The sequence below is a fragment of the Colias philodice genome, chromosome 9, assembly GCF_061535455.1.
Source record: "Colias philodice isolate Cphi_HAF_F1 chromosome 9, ilColPhil1 Martin Lab GWU primary, whole genome shotgun sequence".
Lineage (NCBI taxonomy): Eukaryota > Metazoa > Arthropoda > Insecta > Lepidoptera > Pieridae > Colias > Colias philodice.
Genome location: NC_143094.1, coordinates 10,280,818 through 10,298,464, shown reverse-complemented (window position 1 = coordinate 10,298,464; position 17,647 = coordinate 10,280,818). Strand labels below are relative to the sequence as shown.

The window sequence follows — 17,647 nt, the reverse complement described above, 5'->3', positions numbered from 1 at the left end:
GACATCGTATACCATACGGCTGCCCTCGAACGTCATGTCCATACTTTAACAAGCGTACATTGTTGGAGAACGCGTGTAGTAAGTGCACTCGCGCCTTGGTACGCTGTATTTTGACAGAAAGATGAAAAGACACGTTTTTGGTGTCATAGCGGATGATTACTAACTGTCAGGAATCACGTATTGCTACAGATCAATCGAATTTCGTTCGAATTCGTACTTTGCAGCTATCGATTTTAAGGCGTATCCAATATGTCTACGCTGGATACCGCATCCTGACTGCGCGAAGCATCTCGATAGCACATAGCATCACGACTGCGCGTAGCCCTGTCCCTGTATGTTATTCGTACGCAGCTTTACCTGAGCGTGTCAGCGAGTGCTGCTCCAGACGCGTCAGGCGGTCGAGCAGCACGTGCAGCCGCAGCAGCAGCAGCCAGCGCGCGCAGCAGCTCGGCCAGGCGCAGGTCCAGCTGCAGCACGCGGTCGAGCAGCGAGCCGCGCGCCTCCTCTGCTTCAGCCGCTTCTGCTTCGGAGCGCTGCCGCCACGCGATGGCCGCTGACAGCGTGCGGAGGGACTCGCGCTCTGAGCCCGAACCGGACTCGGGGTCTGCACACAATAACGTACATACATTAGATTACGGTTCAATAATTAAAAAGGGCATGGTATGAAAAGTATACGTGTCAGAAGTGAAACTCCTTTGGCAAGATTCAAAATTCAAAGATCGTCGCCTTACACGATTGCCATGACGTGACCTTGAAATTTTACTCTCAATGCACCTAAAGAAGTTTAACTTCAAACCCCACATTTCCGTAAACACAAATGAAATATATATCGCTAATTTTCCATGTAAATAAAACGATTTTATAATTATAAGTAATAAATTTTGTATACCTTTATCAATATCTCCAAAGGAATCTCTTTCGGGAGACAACTCTTCCCCGCTCCACGCACCTGACCACCATTCTTCTGCACATTCTAAAAACAATAAAGGTTTTTTTATTTAATTAAAAAATATTTTTAAAATTCATTTAATAAAGTCCCAACTAACAAATCCACTTACCAGGATCAGTAACAAGACACGGCTCCGTCTCCGAGTCCAGCAAGTCTGCGGAGTTGTCATTATCATCAGACGCGCGCGAGCGATCATGCTCATCATCCGTATGCGCATGCGCATGTGCGACCGTGTTCACGTGCGCATGTGTGGGCGCATGGGCGTGCGTGGGCGTGGGTATTATGGGCGCGCTGGCTGTGCGTAGTGCACGTAATACAGCGCCAAGTAGCCCGCTGCGGACTTCGTCTTCTGGTGATAGCGCCTCGCCGCTGTCACTGCGGCTGCAGTGGTATAGAAGTGTTATAATGCGGGGTTGTTTCACACGATTTTTATTCGTAATAACATTAATTAACAACAATACTTATTGAATTTGATATTTTAGTTTTATAGCCGCTTGGGAAAGGCAGAAGACGCGGGTTCAATTCCTGCGTCGTTATCGATGTTTTTCTATTCTTAAAAATTTTATAGCTATAAAAAATTTGAATGAAAAAAAGTTGGTTCTCAGTGGACAAAAATTTATATTTTACTTGATACTTGATATTGAATGGCCGGATTTTTTTTATTTAAACGCAAACACAAAAAAAGAATTGCCAATAAGTTTTTATCTACTAATGAGTTAAATTTATTTGTTTATATATTTGCACACCCAGATAGTCGGTAGAATGTACAAGCACTATTAAATTGTAATAACAACACCAACACCACCATTTGTAACTGTATTCTTGCAAATAAATGTAATTTCAATTTTTTAGCTACAATAAAATAAGTTCCCCATACCTATACGCTTCATTATGGAACACAGTCTGCTGTATCGCTTGCGGCGGCAGCGCGTACGCAGCGCGCACCGCATCCGTGAGCGTACGCAGCTTGCGTGCTAACGCGTCCAGTGCGTACAGATGCGCGTGCGGAACGGCGTGCGCGTGCGCGTGGGGCGCGGCGTGCGCGTGCGCGGGGCCCGGCGCGAAGCGGGCTCGTGCGGCCGCTGCGAGCGCTTCTTGACGGCGTTGCTCGCACATGCGGACTAGTTGACGACACTCGCCGCGTCTGGAATTGCACAAATACTTAGTAATGCAATTAATATAGAGATAAATATCAAAAGACAAATGAGAAAAATAAAAAAATCAGTTATACAATGAATTCAGGGATAAATATCAAAAGACAAATGAGAAAAATAAAAATAGCATGCGGGTCGAGCACACGAGAAGTGAAACTTCTTTGGCAAGATTCAAAGAAACCAAACTCGTCGCCTTACTCCATGACGTGACGGTATTGCCATGACGCGACCTTGAAATTTCAATTCAAAATAAATATATTTATATGGACAGAAATACTTTGTACTTTGTATTACATTTACAAAGTAGGTAAAGTAAAAAAATAAGTTGATAAAAATATTTAATGTAAACAAAACATAATAATCCTTACATATTTTCTTTTTATCAGATAAAGATTATCGTTTGAAAGGAAATTAGGATTAACCGATTAAAGTATTTATTATTTCAACATTCTTTAGTAAATATCTTTTTATTAATTCTTTCAAAGTCAAATCAATACGTCTAATGTAAATTCTAACATCGTTAATTCAATCGCAAATCGACCCTTATAATTTTTCTTGAATAATACTTCATTCTAAATTTTACGAATGTCATATGTCGACGAACTTATAATTCATGGAAATGACGATTTGTTCATATGATTCCACCCATTCAACCTTTTTCGTAACATACCTCCTCTCCAGATCAGCATTGAGCCTGGCTATCTCAGTCTCAGCGTCTCTCAGCGAGTCTCCCAGCGCGCCGGTCTCAGCGGCGAGGAAGTCTTGCATCTCAGCCGCCTCCCGTTCCGCCTCGCTGAGACGCGCTTCTAATACCCGGGCCCTTTCACGGGCTGAACACGCTTCCTGTATATAAGAATTAGAAAAATCTGTAGCGTGTGAATTTTTGGTACTATCAGGGTATATTGGTGTGGTCGCGGAAGAATTCTAACAAATACCCGCGGCCCCATCATTAAAGCGGCTCGACGGAACGACGGTGGGGTTTTAGTCGGTAAAAATCCGACATAACCCACGGCTCCTTCCCCGGGGGCCGTGGGTATCTTTGGAAGATTTCCCCACTATAAAAAAGGGTATATTGGTGTGGTCAAGTAAACATTACTACGTACTTTTTATAAAAACTGTCATGATATAAAAGGATGAGACAGAATTCGTTTTCTTGTTTGTCATAAGCTATAGGTTCTAAAATGAGCTGTAAATCATATTTTAATGTTCACAATTCATGTAATATACACATGAGTTGATTTGGAAAATACAAGTAATAAGGTTTTATGCACATTAGGAGTTATTCTCAAAGTGCTGCGGCGAATTGCGAAAATATCAATTTAATGTAAATCGTATACTGAAACTATAGTAGGTATAACGTATGGTTTAGAAATTGTAAATCCTCTTTGACCAAAGCTAGCTTTCTTATGTTACAATTTATATAGAATAGAGAAAGTAAATATTATGTCCCATGGGATCATAACTCTGAAGTCTAAGCGCAGCTGGAAACAAAATAAATTGTGAGAGAAACTAAGCTAACGGAAGCGCGTCGCTACATGTTTATGATTTTCCAAGAGTGCAATTGCTTCCACTTTTCTCTCATATCAATAACGAGAATATTTCTCACACAGACTGTCTTTTAGTGTATTTTTATTTGTTATGGTGATATAAACAACGATTACAAATAATTCATAATATATGTACATATACTTACTTCAAAGAAAATGTAAACACATTTTATATGTACCTAGGTAGTATATTGACTAAAAGTAACGAGTTTAAATTTTACGCGCATTGAATAGCACCCTTACGATTCTCAAAACAAAGCCCAACTACACTATATTTTCGATTTAACTCAATAAAACATAGATAGAAGCCCTACAAACAATTGACGAACAACTAATAGTAGAAACGGAAACAGCCAGTTAAACCTACCGCATGCAGTTTGTCGCAGTGATCCCGGAGCACGTCTATCTCTGTGCGCTGCCGAGTGGCCAGCTCTTCTGCGGAACGAAGCTGTTCCTCTAGTGCTCGGAGACAACCTTCCGCGCCAGCACCAGCGCCTAGAATAACAGAATTAGAATAATATAGCATCTTTTGCGCGAATAATAGTCATGTGGGTCCATTATAGGTTAATCACTACATAGTATGAAACAAAGTCGCTTTCTCTGTCCCTATGTCCCTTTGTACGCTTAAATCTTTGAAACTACGCTACGGATTTTGATGCGGTTTTTTTTAATAGATAGAGTGATTCAAGAGGAAGGTTTATATGTATAATAACATCCATTAAATAGTGGAGAAGTACTGTTATTTTTGAGGTTTCTAATGTGATGTCGTAAATAATTACATTTTTTCCGCTTACATTGCAAACGCAGGCTGAACCCTACGAGTTTTATCAAAATAATGTACTAAGTATTGTACACATTGAAAAGGTCTACAGAAAAGTCCGCGATGGTATATGTCTATCTCTTATGGATAACCCACAATAACTTTTTTTGTCATTTACTTTTTACGACAAATAATGGTTAATTTTCGAAGCGATTTTAACCAATACAGCATTAATCCTTAACGAATTAAATACCTTGAATACATTGTTCATTTAATATAGATCTATATGGCCCTTTACACCGTATGATTTAAGTGAATATTTTCGAAGATATTACAGATTTAAAAATTGCGGGACGTAGCGTTTGCGGCGGTACCGGCCGGCCGCCATTGCACCCGTGCGAAGCCGGGGCGGGTCGCTAGTTAAATATAAAAAAAACATGTTAAGAATTGAATAAATTACGTTTAGTTTTCGAACCAAGATACATGCAAAATCTATAAGTACTAAGAGATACAGAACACTATATAATTACATGTGATTAAATAACATTTAATAACTTTCATCAAGTACCTGCACCAGCCAGCTCCAAAAGCCGCTGCGAGTTTCTCTCCAGTTCAGCGATAGCAGCGAGCCTGGCTGTGCGTTCAGCGGCTAACTGCGCTTCAGCGTGTAACCTCCTCTCGCGTTCCTCAGTCGCTGCGGCTTCAGCTGCTGCTTTGGCTGCCACTAGTTTGGTTGTCTCTGTGTCTCGAGCGCTTGCTTGAACACCGCGGTGACAACGCGATACTTCTATCCTGCTATCAAATAAATAAATATTAAAATATACGTAAATTAATTAGAGTGGTAGCTGGCCTCAATTTTTTATATAATTTTAAAATTTATAATACATAAATAAAATAATGATTACCTTTCTATATTGGGAACTACTCCTGCTAAAGCTGATTCAATATCAGTACCGAGCAGAACAGTTTGACAAATCTTTTCTGCGTAAATGCGCACCCGCGTCTTCACAGTTGATCTCGAAGAAACCGATCGAGTGACAGTGGGCCTGCGGGACGTTGGTGGCGTGCTATCATGTTTTGGTGATCCTTCTTGGTCATTTTCTCGCCGCCTTCTTGGGAGCGTACCATATTTGTCCGCAGCCACTCGAGTTGCACTTACATCTGCAACTGTAGATAACCTCGGCCCATTGGTTGGCCATTTCTTTTCTTCACTCGGTGAATTTGGCGTACGACACCTAGCCGTAGAAGTCTTTGTAGGTTTGGCACGTAAAGCGGGGCTCTCCCGAACTAGATTAGGAAGATCAGCGGTTGGCCTTATTTTTGGCTTTGGAGTGAGGGGCCGAGGTTTCTCAGGAGGAATTGGTTTCTCTCTACTTCTCGCTCGTTCACGAGTAGCTAGGTTTGGACCTCTCGGTGCTGTAGTGGGTCGCGGAGTTGACGTACCGATTGGTGAACTCCTCTTTGGTTCAGTGACTGTGACATTTACACGTCTTCTGGGTCGAGGCGGGGCGCCCGCTATCGACGAACTTTCCGACCCACATCCTGACCCGCAGGATACTACGCTAGAAGCACACGACCGCGATCCCCCACCGCTACTCAGAGCACGACCGCACCCTTCTACACCACTGTCGCTGCCTGCAGCGCCCAGTGCTAACTCATCACCCGCTGGCAAACTATCTAAGTCGCCTAATGATCGTGCATCATCAGTTGCTTCACACAAACCATTTTCAATGAAAGAATTTTCTTTGGAAACAGACCCGGTTTCCTTATCCTCGTATACTTCAACAATAATGCCACTTTCATTTTTAGTTACATTATTACTGTTTTCAGTCTCTATTTTAATGTCAGTATTTGTAGAATTATCTTCGACTCGCACACCAGACGACGTCGAAGTCTGAGCGTCAGCAAGAATGACTGACTCTTCTTCCATATTTGATAACTAAGTCATGATCTGTAACAAACAAAAACATATTATTAGCAATGCTGAACAAACAATGAATTACTTTTGTTATCGTCTAAGATTTCACGTTGAATTCGATATTATTATAATACGAATATCATTCTAAATTGAAGTATACAAAATGTATTTTATACCCAGTACCTACACGACTTTTCAATTCAGTGAATGGAAATATTCATAACATTGAATACTGAAAACAGCGCTTAGGGGAAAGGCTTATGAAGTTATATAGCAGACAATATTATGGCTTCTGTTATTTTTTAACATGACTAAAGTGTTTCTTACATTTTCACGTGTATCGGTTTTCTTTTAGACGAAAGCGAATGAACACATCATTTTAAATACTTAGGTATATTGCATTTATAAAATTTTACGTGAACTCATAACAATGACGGACAATAAGAACTGTATTCTCACGATCTGTAATATTATTTGACCTCCAATTGCACACAATCAAACGTTTTGTATGCACATAAGATTCCCAGCAATTAGCATTAGAAATAAACAGCTCGTTATATAATATCAGGCACAAAACATGAAGTTATTCAAAATTAGTTCGAGTAGGTAATGAGATTCAGTTTGTTCATCTCTTTCACTCCCGCATGCTGTATGAACTCAAGCAATCGCACTAATTGAAAAGATTGCCTGCAGTTACTCGACTATTATTAAACTATTATCGTGCAGCCTAGATTTATGACCGACGTCTATTCATTTAGCTTTAACTCGCCCATTTAAAAGCAATTTGACATCTCAACTATACAACGAATATTTATGATATGGAAAGCTATTCCTTTTAGAGTAAGTACAATATTTATCAACAATAATAGCTTGTTTACATGAAACCTACTTAACACATCATTATTGTAACGTTATTTTATTTCCCAAAGACAGAGTACCTAACTGTGAAGTTAGTTATGAGATTTACTCAAGGCTTGTAGATACTTATTAGTTACATATTATCTATTTGCGTGAATTATCAGTTAACGATCTTTTGCAATTATAACATGCCAATTGTATTCATACTTTACATGGACGTTATTCAAATCTGTTTTTACATTAGCTTTCCCTATCATTTTTGAAGAATGTGAATGATTGTAATAAAAATATATATTACGTTGAAATTTTGAATCGCATATGGCTACCTTGGCTGGATGAAACACCAAATAATAGATTGAAAAACTTTAATTTTGATAAGTGCATTCAAATAATTTTATATGCATATTTCGCACCGCTTATACACTAGCATCAGAAGCACCACATAGTTTTAATTAAATTGTATTATATGGAAATGCTAGACATTTGATGCATTTTAAATGAGATAGATTATTATCTTGCGTGGAGATTCTAGCGACAGGCCGTCTGTGCATTGTGTATACTAATGAGGTTATTTTTATCGAAACAACGGTCGTGCAGCTGACCGGAGGCTGCTAATTAAACAAGTTAGAAAGGCCACGGCTAAGGCTTGTCTTGTGACAATCGTTTTCCAATGTCTTGGAAATATTGTGTATTCTTTATTATATCTATTTTTATTGTATATTAATTTTATTCACATTGTATCGAATCTGATATTTTCTTAACCCTTAAATTGATTTCGTCCGTTTTAAAGGACATAGTATTTATACACATGCTGGCTCTGTTACAGTAGACCTTGGCATTGCCAATTGGTATATTAGGAAGGTACTAGCTATGTCCTTCGCGTATATGCAGGTTTCGTTAGCGAAGCGAAGTACAGTCGCGAATGGTGACCATTTGAAATTTGCAAAAAACGGACCTTTTGACTCTCCTGACAAAATTGGTTATAACTGTAAGTATTTTGGCTATTTTGCTTATAATGTTATATTATTAGTTAGAATACGATTGTAAGTATAGTATTTTGACATAATTTTTACATATTTTACAATATTTGTAATAAAAATCTTAGTTTGTTTATGATGTCCCATAAAACGGACGTTGACAACTTGGAGTATACACTAGGGTATTCTTCACATGTCCTATGTAACGGACGTTGCCAATAAGGCCCTCCATTTTCAACATCATCATTTTGATATATTTTTCTCTATTTTTATTATATTTTACAGGAGCATGACTTGGCACTCAATAAAAAATTCCCTCACTACCTCTGGCGGAAGCTGAAGAGTCTGGCGTTGAGTTGAGATGACGATTTCGAAGGAAATGTTGACCTACGGGAGTGATTTCACTATGATAACAGTGTCAATCATTTATTCCCAGCACTATACCTCCGGAATTATACGACATATTGATTTAAGACACAATGAAGACCCAAAAAGTCAGAATTTTTACCATCAACAAAATATTATTGCTGTAGAATTACAGCCATTACATGCGGTGCGAGATGAATCTTCCCTACTTCTCTCTAGTTCTTCAGCCACAGCATCATGTTACTTACCAGAAATACCACCCAGTATTTGAAAATTTAAATAATAATACCTTACAAATTAAAAAACTGGCAGCAAAGGGATATACATATATGCCAAAGAATCCAAAGAAAAGCGATTTAAATTTCCTGTTTGTTTTGGTACTTCAGGCATGGTATACGACTTCTTTGCATACGATGAAGCAAACACATTACAATCTGTACAATTTAGTGAATGGGAAGAGGACTTTCTTGGTGTATTAGAATAAGTTCTCAGGCTATGTAATACTAATTCTATTTCTATTCTTAGCATATTCTTATGCTGTGACTTTTGATAGTGTCGTTTTTTTAAAATCCATTATTTTTAACGATATCGTTAAAGTTTTAACCAATATTTTAAGACAGATGTTTGAAAAGCTTGTACTAGATCGTCCATAATTATAATTTGATAATAATTTTGAATTACAGAGTTGAAAATGTGCATTGTATATATGTACCACGGTTGCAGGAATAATGTGCAATGTCCGTTATATGTGACGGTTCGAACATGTACATATAATTGGCAATGTCCTTTTTATGTGACATAGTGAAAACAATAGAAAAAATTAAAATTTTAAAATCTTTTTTTCATTTTCCTCTTTTCTATCCTAATTCCAACACATCCTCCAAATTTGGACATTATACACACAAGTTATCTAGGGGTGACAATTTAAGGGTTAATTGAATGCATACTTAATATACATAAAGCCATAACGTCTCGATTATGTAGAAATGTTTTTTCTTTAAGTACTTTAAAAATATATTCTTGAAATGAGTAAATAAGATGATATCTCTTGAGAACTAATTTAATAAAAAAACAATGATATTTATTTTTGAAAGTGAAATATTTCTGTTGTTCTGTACTGTTTCCTATTTCCCATACTTTCTTAGTATTGTAATCTGTATTGTACACAAAATTTTCGTTTTTACGATCCTCGTATTGTATTACATAAATATTTTTTAAAATATTCAATTAGAACCATAACCATTTGAAAAAGAAAACTTTGATAGTACTATGAAGTTTCCATATCTTTCTCAGTGATAGGAATGCTTATGTCTCGATTTTTGTAACAGACTCATGTCTGCATCTGTTTATTTGATGCATCAAAGAACCACGCATGTTTTGTACAAAAGCTAATTGGCCACATGCCCCTATGCAGCCCAGTCTGTGTCTAAAAATAAAATTTATAAAAATTACGATCAACGATTATATTTTACGACAAGCTATCACTGACGTCTCATGAAGCAAATAACCCAAAATATATTTACGCCTCACAGTCGTTAAGGTATTTAAAGCTTTTTATAGCATAAAACGTTTCCCATATTTCAACTCCATACACATTTTGGTCTATTATAGTTACAGGCCATGTACAAAACGTTGGCTGGAGTCCATAATATGGCGTCATGCCGCCATGTGATTGTCGAATCTGAGTAAATTCCCAGTGTATCTAGGTCGGTAGACATTGCATCACGTTACAATATATGTATCTCACATATCCTTGGTCGCTAACAGCCTAAGAATGAAGAGCTATTCGAGCTATGTTTATTCAGTTCAAGATTTCTGAGGAAGAGTGCCTAAGTAGACTAAACGGCGCGCGCAAATATTTGCGTAACAGACAGTATTGTAAATACATAACCGAGTTGACAGACTTGTCGGTGGTACTCTACTTCTATTATTGTAAGGCCCGGTTAATTTATATAAAGTACTAGATGTTTTTAATATAATAGAGCATGTTTCAAATTATAATTGTAACGTAATCTTTAATGACAATATTCCTAATGCACTATTACTAGGTTGCGCCCATTCAATTCACAATTTACGTAGCCTTCATATTCAATTTGAAACTGTACGCATTTCTCCTGTAATTAACCACTGCTCCAAATATAACAAATATCAATAGAAGGAAAACTAATGAGCGCAATCCAGTCAATAGGTAATTAAACGTGAGGGAAGGCACGTTCTTATGTTTGTGCTTCAAGTTTCGTACATATTATGTCCAATACTTATGTATTGTGGTGAATTATTTTAACCCATTGAGCCCCGAACGGCCCGATCGGTCCACGACACAATAGATTTTCTATTGTGTCTGTGATTCCGGGGCCTGATTTATTAAGAAACCACCAAACACATAAAATAATTTTCGTAACTAGGTAAGTTGTAGACATCTACTTCCGACTATTAAACTTATCCAATTACAAAATTTGAAACTAACGGCTAACAGCCCAACGTTTTAAGTGATAAAATCTTTAGACGATAAAATCTATCTTTGCCTCTATATAGGTAGGTACTAGGTATACCGGAAGTCAAAAAAGTTATCCATTTACAGCATACACTTTAGATATGCCAAAAATGAGGCTAATAGCGGTAACTCTATACAAAAATGGAATAAAACCGGCCAAGTGCGAGTCGGGCTCGCGCACAAAGGGTTCCGTAGCAGCAAATATAATAAATTACAGTTAAATCAACCTATCTCAAAAACTATAAGAGATACTTTGATCAAACCAAAAATCGTTGAAAGAGTTAATTAGCATGCATCACCTCTATTTTTTTTAGAATTTTATACCCCGTAGTTATAAAAATAGAGGGGGGGGGACATACTTTTTACGACTTTGAGAGCTGATATCTCAAAAACCGTTCACTTTAAGAAAAATGTTTTTTAGAAAACTTTATATCATTTTAAAAGACCTTTCCATTGATACCCCACACGGGTATGTACATCGAAAAAAAAAATTTCATCCCTCAGTTACATGTATGGGGGGCCCCACCCCCAATTCTTTTTTTTACTATTTAGTGTCATATTTTTGTAGCGGTTCATACAACACATATTCCCATCAAATTTCATCACTGTAGTACTTATAGTTTCCGAGTAAATCGGCTGTGACAGACGGACAGACGGACAGACGGACAGACGGACATGACGAAACTATAAGGGTTCCGTTTTTGCCATTTTGGCTACGGAACCCTAACAAAAAAGGTAATTTCAGACCATTGTATGGCTCGTCGCTTGGGGCGCGATATTTTTATTCAGATCAACTGACATCTTAATTACCACGGAGTCACGATATTCTTTTTTTAGAGGCTTGTTTTTTACTCTAATTTGGAATTTTTAAATCTATGTTTTTTCATACCAGAATACTCACAAAATGTAGTCATTATAAGCGCAAGAAAGATAAAAGTATTTAATAAGCGTCTTTGTTTATGCTTCACGCTGTCTGGAAGAAACGATATATTGCCATAATGGTATATTTGTACACGTTATGAAGAATGAATTCATTTAATTCAGTAGGTACCTTCTGTACAAGAACTAGGTACTAAAATTTAAAAAATTTGAACTAAAAGTGTCCTGTCCTGAAATCAATATTTCTAGATATGCGTACTGATAAGATTTAGATGATGGTGATGCCAAACCATTGTTATTCCTTTATCTTAAATCACCCAACCAGTCCAAGTCGTTTTTTGACCCGGAATTTGGGTTACTAACACTCAAAATATCGATGATATAAAGATAAAATTTAACCGCGTATTTGCACATTAAAAAATAAATAAAAAAAAATAAAATAATATTTATTAGCAAATTTTACATACTTAGTTCACAATATTGCTCTGCCTTCTGAACTAGGTTAATACCTGTGTCTCAGAAAACAGTGCCTTCCCTTATGAGTTCATACAAGTATTATAAAATACGTAAACAGAATATTCTAGTTACAGATTAATAACAATTAAAGAATAAAAATTACTAGTTAATTATAAATATAATATATATATATACATACATTAGCAGAGCAAAAAAAGCAATTCTAACGTTTTGCTTTGCGTTTGTAATTTATTAGCGCGCGTCGTCATCGCTCGATTCGGAGCGTAATTCAAAACATGGATAAAAAAGTTTATTGCATGGGTTTTTTGTTTGAACAAATTTTAATCGTGACTGCAGGCTGCTTTGTATAAAAACGCTACGTGATTACTATTTAATTCTAATAATGTAGCCATAATGTAGCTAACATTCCTATTTCCTATCGTCTGACATCCCAGAGTATGTTGGAAATTGATAAACATTTTCGAATATTTTTTCATTACTACGTATTTAAAAGAAATACAAAACTATAAAAAATTGCTAGTTAGTTTATTGCTAGCTAGTTACTTTTGTACTTTACCTAACGTAAATATCCAAAAAATCACCATAAAATCAAGTAAATATTTAATTAGCATCCCGTACAGTCATCCTATATTTAAACTGTGAAATTTAGCGAAAATATTGCTAATTATTTGCGGGATCGTCTCCATTCGTCTGTTGCAGTCGGGATGTGAAAATGAAAAACACCGCAATTCAAATGTATTATTCACATTAATTATGTAACTGTTTACCTGTTACGTACATACCTATAGTAACCACCTGTGGTAACCACTTATGTATTATTTGATATGGTTTTTCACTATATTTATTTATTATACTTTATTGCATTGAAAATACATAAATACATATAACAAAGACAATACTACAGAAACAGCAAAGGGCGGCCTTATCGCTAGGTAGCGATCTCTACCAGGCAACCCAAATAATTCGTAATTACATTTCAAGTTGCAATTGGTCTGAAGATTTCATCGATAAATTGGTTTTAATGATAAATAAATATTAAATAAGCTTCAATATTTATATCAAAAGCCATACAGCCTGTAATTTAGTCTATGCAAGTTGCTATGGCTGAATTAGCATATTGCATTTTGTATAGGTACCTATATGTTTAGTGTACATATACCTACACAAAAACATCTAGAAAATTAGGGTCCCGAAGCGTGTTTCCGGAATTTATTGGCCACATACTGCACGGTAGTACGGAACCGAACATGCGAATCAGACGCGGTTTTATATTCGACCTTTACACCGTGTCCAAACACAAGGTCTTTGCACTACGTGATTGAAATGAGTTCGATGCTTGCCGGATATGTGTCTGTGAAACTGTGAATAGCGAAAATGTTTACATTTAGCTAAATTTACCGATACCATCGATTTATCATGTGATCTATGACGATGTACGATGACTCTACGATGCAAAAATTGTGGATGTACTTTTTAAGTAAAGTACATCCTACTAATATTATAAATGCGAAAGTTTGTGAGGATGGATGGATGTTTATTACTCTTTCAGGCAAATACTACTGAACCAATTACAATGTTGGTATGTAGGTAGCTGAAGATCCAGAATGAGACATAGACCCCGGAAATCCCACAGGAACGAGAACTATATCGGGATTTCTTTGAAAACGCGGGCGACGCCACGGGCGGGAATCTAGTTAATAATATAATTCTAGTTGTAAAAACATAGTTTAATAAGATAAACTCATGAAATTATTGTATTGTCAATTTGTCACCGATCCTTGATAAGCGTACAAAGTTTGCATTAAATCCGTCCATTTAATGTGGGTCAAAATCGAGCCCAAAGGAGTCGGTTACGTACAAATGTACAGGTGAAGCTAATAAAAGCGTGTTAAAAAGATATAAGAAACCTAATACCCACGTCAAAGTCATTCACGTGGAAAGCTCTCTGTTAATAATTTTCATAGCTTACCGTTTCTATATTGTTGTGGGTAGGTCAATAGATAGGTTATGTAGTGTTTCTTTTTGAGTTTTGTATTGGAAAATCAAATTTTATTTTTGAACAGTAGATACATAATTATGCAGATACCTATACATTTGAATTTGTAAGCAGCATCTCTGATATTTTAAGAAAATTAAAAAAAAAATTATCTAAAAATTTATACTTTTAGTACTTATTTAATAAAATAGTTAAGTAAAAGGATTGCTACAAGAACAAAAAATTAATAGATACCTTCATATAGTTAACTATAATAATTCATGTGAGTTATTAGTTATTACCATCATGATTCATGACCCTGGCATTGATAGAGTCATTGTACCCACATCCTACACAAGATAAAGCTATAATTAAACTATAACCATACCATCCACTATTTAAAATTATTATAGCAACATGCCAAGCCTATAACTATTAATTTTATGATCACTAAGATATTAAAACTATATTTATTATTAAAAAATCTACGCTAATCTGTGAACGTTCCTTTTGGTTTTTTTATTAAGAGGAAATCAAAGAGAGGATGTATCGACTTCATCCCAATTTTAACATCTATATAAAGAAAAAGTAAAAAATATATAAAGAATATTATTTAATTAGGACCAAGCGAACACTACCGCCTATACAATATACAGGGCTTGGTCGTAATGCCCGAGGGGCTTGGCACACTGAAAACAGACAATGCCCTGTCATTAACATACACCAGCCAAAAAGGCCATTTGAAAACCAAATACTAGGCGACACTTGCTTGCTTTTAGTATGAATAATGATATAAGATATTATATACGTGGATCTAATAAGAGAAATGTATTGTATAGTTTGGTAGGATATTGTCAATTGTTGACTTTTGCATTACTAATTAACTAATAATTGAGAAATATTTTCTATGATTATTATACAAAAATTTAGTTTTCGATATCTCATGTACACGATGTTAATTAAAGTTTAAGAATACCCTAACGGGTTAAATCGCTTTTCAGAGAAAAAAATACATTACTTAAAAGTAAGAAAATTGAAGTAACCTCTTGAAACAATCGTACGTTTACAGTCTTCATTTAAAAAATTCCAATAACAGTCAAACCCAAAAAATTAGCTTACCATTCTCAACAATTATTTATGTTAGTCTATAGATATATATTTATTAGAGCTAACCCTTCCGCCATGCGATCGAAGGGGCGCGTCGCGACCGGATGTTGGGATGTGGAAAATTGGCGCGACTGTTTCATTCGAATAAATAAGTGGCTTGTTCTCTTCCGTTTTCTATTTTTAAATCGGGATTTGTGAAAAAGCTGTATACCTATACAATGATACCTATCAAGTGGTGAGTCTAATCTGTATGGTATTTGTTCCTTGTAGAATTGATGTTTTGAAAAAAGCAATGGACAGACGATTAAAATAAAATACTATAATCAAAAATTTATGGGAACGAACGTTTTTATGTGAATGCGAGGAATACATAGGTATTTGTATAATAATATTATACATAAGTACCAGTATTTTACGTATTTGGAGAACATTATTATAATTAATTCATAGAACACTAGGATTGTTTCCCGAGTGATATAATCTTATGATCGACAAGAAACAGCAAAAATAGTCGAGCAATAGCGTTTAATAAAAAGTTAAAACGAAAACGATATCTAATTTTAATAGCGGGCGTAGACTGCCGAGAGATACACTGAGCTGATAAAATATTACAATCGCTTTCATTATGTTGATATCAATCCGTATAAATTATTATTATTCACGATTAGGCCCGATAACGAATTCAATAAAATACGGCGCTTATTATGATTGATACATAAAATGATACCCAGCTTACTGAATGTTCTTTGTACCGAACTTTTCTAAAAAGGACGAAAGATTTTTTTATAAAACTCGCCATATTATATAACTGAATTTTTATAGACCTTTTGCAAAAAGGGAGATTTTTTATTCAATAAAACTTGTCACTTTATTTAAACAAACAATAGTTGATACACATCATCACTCATAAAGTCTCTAGATATTTTTATATACCATCGCATTGTTCTCCATCCCACACATAAGTACCCAGCAATATAATTACATCACTCCTATCCTATTATTACCATTTTTCCCCACGGCATTGCCCCCGGTCCCACCCCGTGCCCGCATTTCATATCCCTTGACATTAGTGAGCCCTAAACTGATCACGAATCTCAAATGTTACAACTTTACTTGTGTCGCAAGTCTGTAACACTTTATAAATGTTAGAGCATCATTACAAAGGTAATTTCGCAAACTTTGGAATAAAATCTCTATTGTTGCGATTTGAATAATTAGATTTTATTTATATTAAGTCTATAATATTGAAGATGCTTATTTGCTTATTTGCAAATAACACAAATAAAACAACAACACGTTAAATTATGGACACGTATATAAAATAAATTGTTACGCCAATTGTTATTAATATTAAGAAGTTTTGAAACTTGCTTTATCTCAAGCCACTATCTTGGTTCATACAATACAAAATTATGACATCATTGTGACATATTATGTTATTACTTCAGCCTCTAATTTAAAAATAAAGTAAAGCGGTAAAGGCAAAACAAACTAGTTTGATAAAATTGCGACAAAACCATTTAGACCTCAACATTTTCCAAGGCAAGATTAAAGATCGGTGCTATGTTTCTAAAGGTTAAATGAAACGTAAAATAAATCATTGTCAGAATGTGACCCATGAAGACAAATACTGTTGCTAGAGACAACACTATTATTATTCCAATAAACATTTCTCCCCCGCATTTGGCACCCCAACTTTACTCGACTCGTCTTACTGAATGTTAAACCATTGATTGGTTACTACAGTTTATTGAACCTGTTTCAAAATTTACCGCTAGCATCTTATCTGGAAATCTTTGAATGCTTCAGCCTAATTGCAGTCTAATCTTTGAACAAAAAACTTGAAATGTTTAATATTTTTGTCATCTATTTTATAAGTTAGTTCAAAGAGAGCATAAAAGATGGATCACAAAAAATCTATTGTTTATAGGTAACTACTGTTTCTTTATAATAATCCGATGAGTTTTAAATGTATAAATTATTCCATTCATCATTAAATACCAACTAGGTTTCAATATTATGTCCTGTGCTACAATATATAAATAGAACAGACGAGTTCGCGAATTCGTTTTTTCGATCTGCCATCTTCATTTTCCTGTTTATCGACTGCAGATGCTCAATTAATTGCCCAAGTGTATTTAAAAATAGAATATTTTTATAATATTAAAAAGTTCAAACGATATCGT

At 35.6% G+C, this 17,647-nt stretch overlaps 1 protein-coding gene and 1 long non-coding RNA gene across 5 annotated transcripts in view; both read right to left on the bottom strand.

Moving 5' to 3' along the window:
• Positions 1-8,096, bottom strand: part of LOC149486099 (uncharacterized) — a 54,724-nt gene extending 46,628 nt beyond the window's left edge. Inside the window, exon 1 of the long non-coding RNA XR_016316099.1 lies at positions 7,949-8,096. This is a non-coding gene — a long non-coding RNA (uncharacterized LOC149486099). The remainder of the gene's footprint in view (positions 1-7,948) is intronic.
• Positions 1-17,647, bottom strand: part of corn (microtubule-binding protein cornetto) — a 59,446-nt gene that overhangs the window by 5,498 nt on the left and 36,301 nt on the right. For 3 of the 4 annotated variants that reach the window (XM_089699439.1, XM_089699438.1, XM_089699440.1), the window contains exons 2-9: positions 5,316-6,361; positions 4,979-5,205; positions 4,018-4,145; positions 2,774-2,946; positions 1,827-2,093; positions 1,059-1,330; positions 890-973; positions 358-604 (exon numbers count right to left, since the gene is read on the bottom strand). In XM_089699439.1, the coding sequence (XP_089555565.1) occupies positions 358-604; positions 890-973; positions 1,059-1,330; positions 1,827-2,093; positions 2,774-2,946; positions 4,018-4,145; positions 4,979-5,205; positions 5,316-6,340 (2,423 nt within the window). In that variant the 5' untranslated portion in view covers positions 6,341-6,361. The remainder of the gene's footprint in view (positions 1-357; positions 605-889; positions 974-1,058; positions 1,331-1,826; positions 2,094-2,773; positions 2,947-4,017; positions 4,146-4,978; positions 5,206-5,315; positions 6,362-17,647) is intronic. The other variant, XM_089699441.1, reaches the window with a different exon arrangement.